This window comes from Nicotiana sylvestris, chromosome 6, assembly GCF_000393655.2.
Source record: "Nicotiana sylvestris chromosome 6, ASM39365v2, whole genome shotgun sequence".
NCBI lineage: Eukaryota > Viridiplantae > Streptophyta > Magnoliopsida > Solanales > Solanaceae > Nicotiana > Nicotiana sylvestris.
The window spans coordinates 104,695,428-104,698,393 of NC_091062.1; the positions used below are offsets into that span (position 1 = coordinate 104,695,428).

The window sequence follows — 2,966 nt, forward strand, 5'->3', positions numbered from 1 at the left end:
AGAGTATTGTCAGAGGGCTTTTGACAAAATCAAAGAGTACTTATCCACCCTACTAGCTTTGGAACCACGAGATTCGGGGCGGCCTTTGCTACTCTATCTATCTGTGTTGGATGGAGCCTTCGGATGCATTTTGTGACAACATGACGAGACAGGAAGAAAGGAGCAGGAAATATACTACCTGAGTAAGAAGTTCACACCTTACGAAGCATGGTACTCTCTACTGGAACGCACTTGCTGTGCTTTGACCTGGACAGCTCAGAAATTGAGGCATTACTTCTGTGCCTACACCACATACCTCATATCCAGGATAGACCCTCTAAAGTACATAATCCATACACCATGCCGACTGGAAAGTTAGCCAAATGGCAGATAATATTGAGTGATTTCGATATCGTCTACGTGACTCAAAAGGCGGTCAAAGGACAAGCATTGGCAGATCATCTTGCTGAAAATCTAGTGGGAGGAGAATACGAGCCCTTGAAAACGTATTTTCCTGAAGAAGAAGAAGAAGAAGAAGAAGAAAAAGAAGAAGAAGAAGAAGAAGAAGAAGAAGAAGAAGAATCATTCGTAGGAGACGACATTACCGAAGCATACAATGGTTAGAGGATGTTCTTTGACGGAGCTGCAAATTTCAAAGGAGTGGGCATTGGAGCAGTTTTGGTATCAGAAATGGATCAACATTATCCGGTATCTGCTAAACTCAGATTTCCCTGCACCAACAACATGGCGGAGTATGAAGCCTGCATACTAGGGCTCAACATGGCAATCGGCATGAACATTCAGGAGCTGCTGGTGATCGGAGATTCAGATTTGCTTGTGTACCAGGTACGAGGAGAGTGGGCCACCAAGAATTCCAAGATATTACCATATCTGCACCATATGCAGGAATTGAGAAAGAGGTTCAAGAAGATAGAATTCTGACATGTGCCCAGAATTCAGAATGAGTTCGCCGATGCATTGGCCACCCTGTCATCTATGATACAATATCCAGATAAAAAGTTCATTAATCCCATCCCAGGAAGAATCCATAATCAGCTGGCATATTGTGCTCATATTGAAGAAGAAATAGATGGAAAACCTTGGTTCCATGACATCAAGGAGTATTTGTCAAAGGGATAATATCCGGAGCATGCAAACCACACTCAGAAATGCACACTCCGGAGATTGTCCAATCACTTCTTCCACAGTGGAGGAAATCTGTACAGAAGAACTCCTAATTTGGGACTTCTAAGATGTGTCAATGCAAATGAAGCTTCTAAACTACTTGAGGACGTGCATGTCGGAACCTGTGGCCCACACATGAATGGTTTTGTCTTGGCTAGGAAGATACTTAGGGCCGGTTACTTTTGGAGGACCATGGAGATAGATTGTATCCAGTATGTACGCAAATGCTTCTAATGCTAGGTACACGCCGATATGATAAAAATGTCGCCGAATGAGCTCAATGCAACAAGCTCACCTTGGCCATTTGCCACCTGGGCAATGGATGTCATTGGTCCGATTGAGCCCACTGCTTCGAACGGACACATGTTTATTTTGGTAGCCATTGATTACTTCACAAAATGGGTAGAGGCTGTATCCTACAAAGTTGTAACCAAGAAAGTCATCACAGACTTTGTCAAGGATCATATTGTTTGCCGATTTGGAGTTCTCGAGTCCATTGTTACTAATAATGCTGTCAATCTCAACAGTGATTTGATGAAAGCCATGTGTGAAACTTTCAAAATCAAGCACAAGAATTCCATAGCCTATAGACCTCAAATGAACGGAGCCATGGAAGCCGCTAACAAAAACATCAAGAAGATACTAAGGAAGATGGTATAGAACCACAAACAATGGCACGAGAAGATACCTTTTGCTTTATTGGGATACGGCACTACAGTTCACACATCAACTAGGGCAAATCCCTACATGCTGGTTTATGGAACCGAGGTTGTCATCCCGGTCGAGGTAGAGATTCCTTCTTTAAGAATCATACAGGAAACTGAACTAAACGATGTAGAGTAGATAAGGAGTCGTTATGAACAATTGGCCCTTATAGATGGAAAGAAGATGGACGCAGTGTGTCACGGCCAACTTTATCAGAGCAGAATGTCCAGAGCTTTCAACAAAAGGGCAAACCAAGGCATTTTGCACCAAGACAGCTGGTGCTTAAGAATATCTTCCCACATCAAGATGAAGCCAAAGGGAAATTATCTCCCAATTGGCAAGGTCCTTACATGGTTCACATGGTACTGACAGGAGGAGCACTCATACTTGCAGAGATGGATGGAGAAATATGGTCAAAACTAATCAATTCAGACGCAGTCAAAAGATACTATGCTTTGATTATTTATATTTCCTCATCTGATGTAATTGAACTACGTTTGACCTGATTCCTATTTAAGAGGGGATACGTAGGCAGCCTTATGGGTTCGGCCATATCATAATAAAATTTCCATTTTCCCCCGAGATCATAAACTGGGGCAGAATTTTGAGTCAGACAGCCAGAAATCGGTTAAGAAACTGGGGAAAAATATTGAGAAGGATTCTAAAATTTACGAAGAAGGTTCAACAAGGCTCATTACCCACAAACAGTCAAAAGATCATCCACCAAACTGGGTCAGAATTTTGAGGAGGACCCGAATCACTTAAAACATAAGGAAGCCGTAATATCTCTGAAATGTGTTACAGTCACTAGTTCATCTAAAAAAATCACTTGATACTTCAACATATTTCTAAAATGACTCTATTTTAATCAATAATTGCATATTTTTCGAAAAAACTTTATTTTCGTAATAGTCAGGTGTTACATAGGGAAACTCGAAAAGGCCTCCAAAACGGAGCAAAGCAAGGCAGCAGACAGAAGCACGAACCAACACCCCCCCCCACCCCCTCCCTACAAAACTTACAATTTTTCTTTGAACATAGGCACATTTGACGTAGCGATAGCATTCGCAAATATGTATACACAAAGCAAATTCACT

At 41.8% G+C, this 2,966-nt stretch overlaps 1 protein-coding gene across 1 annotated transcript; it reads left to right on the top strand.

Moving 5' to 3' along the window:
* The first annotated feature begins 1,425 nt into the window (after nt 1–1,425).
* Nucleotides 1,426–2,375, top strand: LOC138871055 (uncharacterized). The gene is made up of 2 exons (XM_070148905.1): nt 1,426–1,709; nt 2,042–2,375. Exons 1-2 carry the CDS (start codon nt 1,426–1,428, stop codon nt 2,373–2,375), a joined length of 618 nt encoding a protein of 205 aa, XP_070005006.1.
* The last annotated feature ends 591 nt before the right edge of the window (nt 2,376–2,966 follow it).

Coding starts and splice junctions, on each gene's coding strand:
- LOC138871055 (XM_070148905.1), top strand. CDS start 1,426: ATGTCGCCGAATGAGCTCAATGCAACAAGCTCACCTTGGCCATTTGCC. Junction 1,710..2,041: donor AGTGATTTGATGAAAGCCAT/GTGTGAAACTTT, acceptor TGGCCCTTATAG/ATGGAAAGAAGATGGACGCA.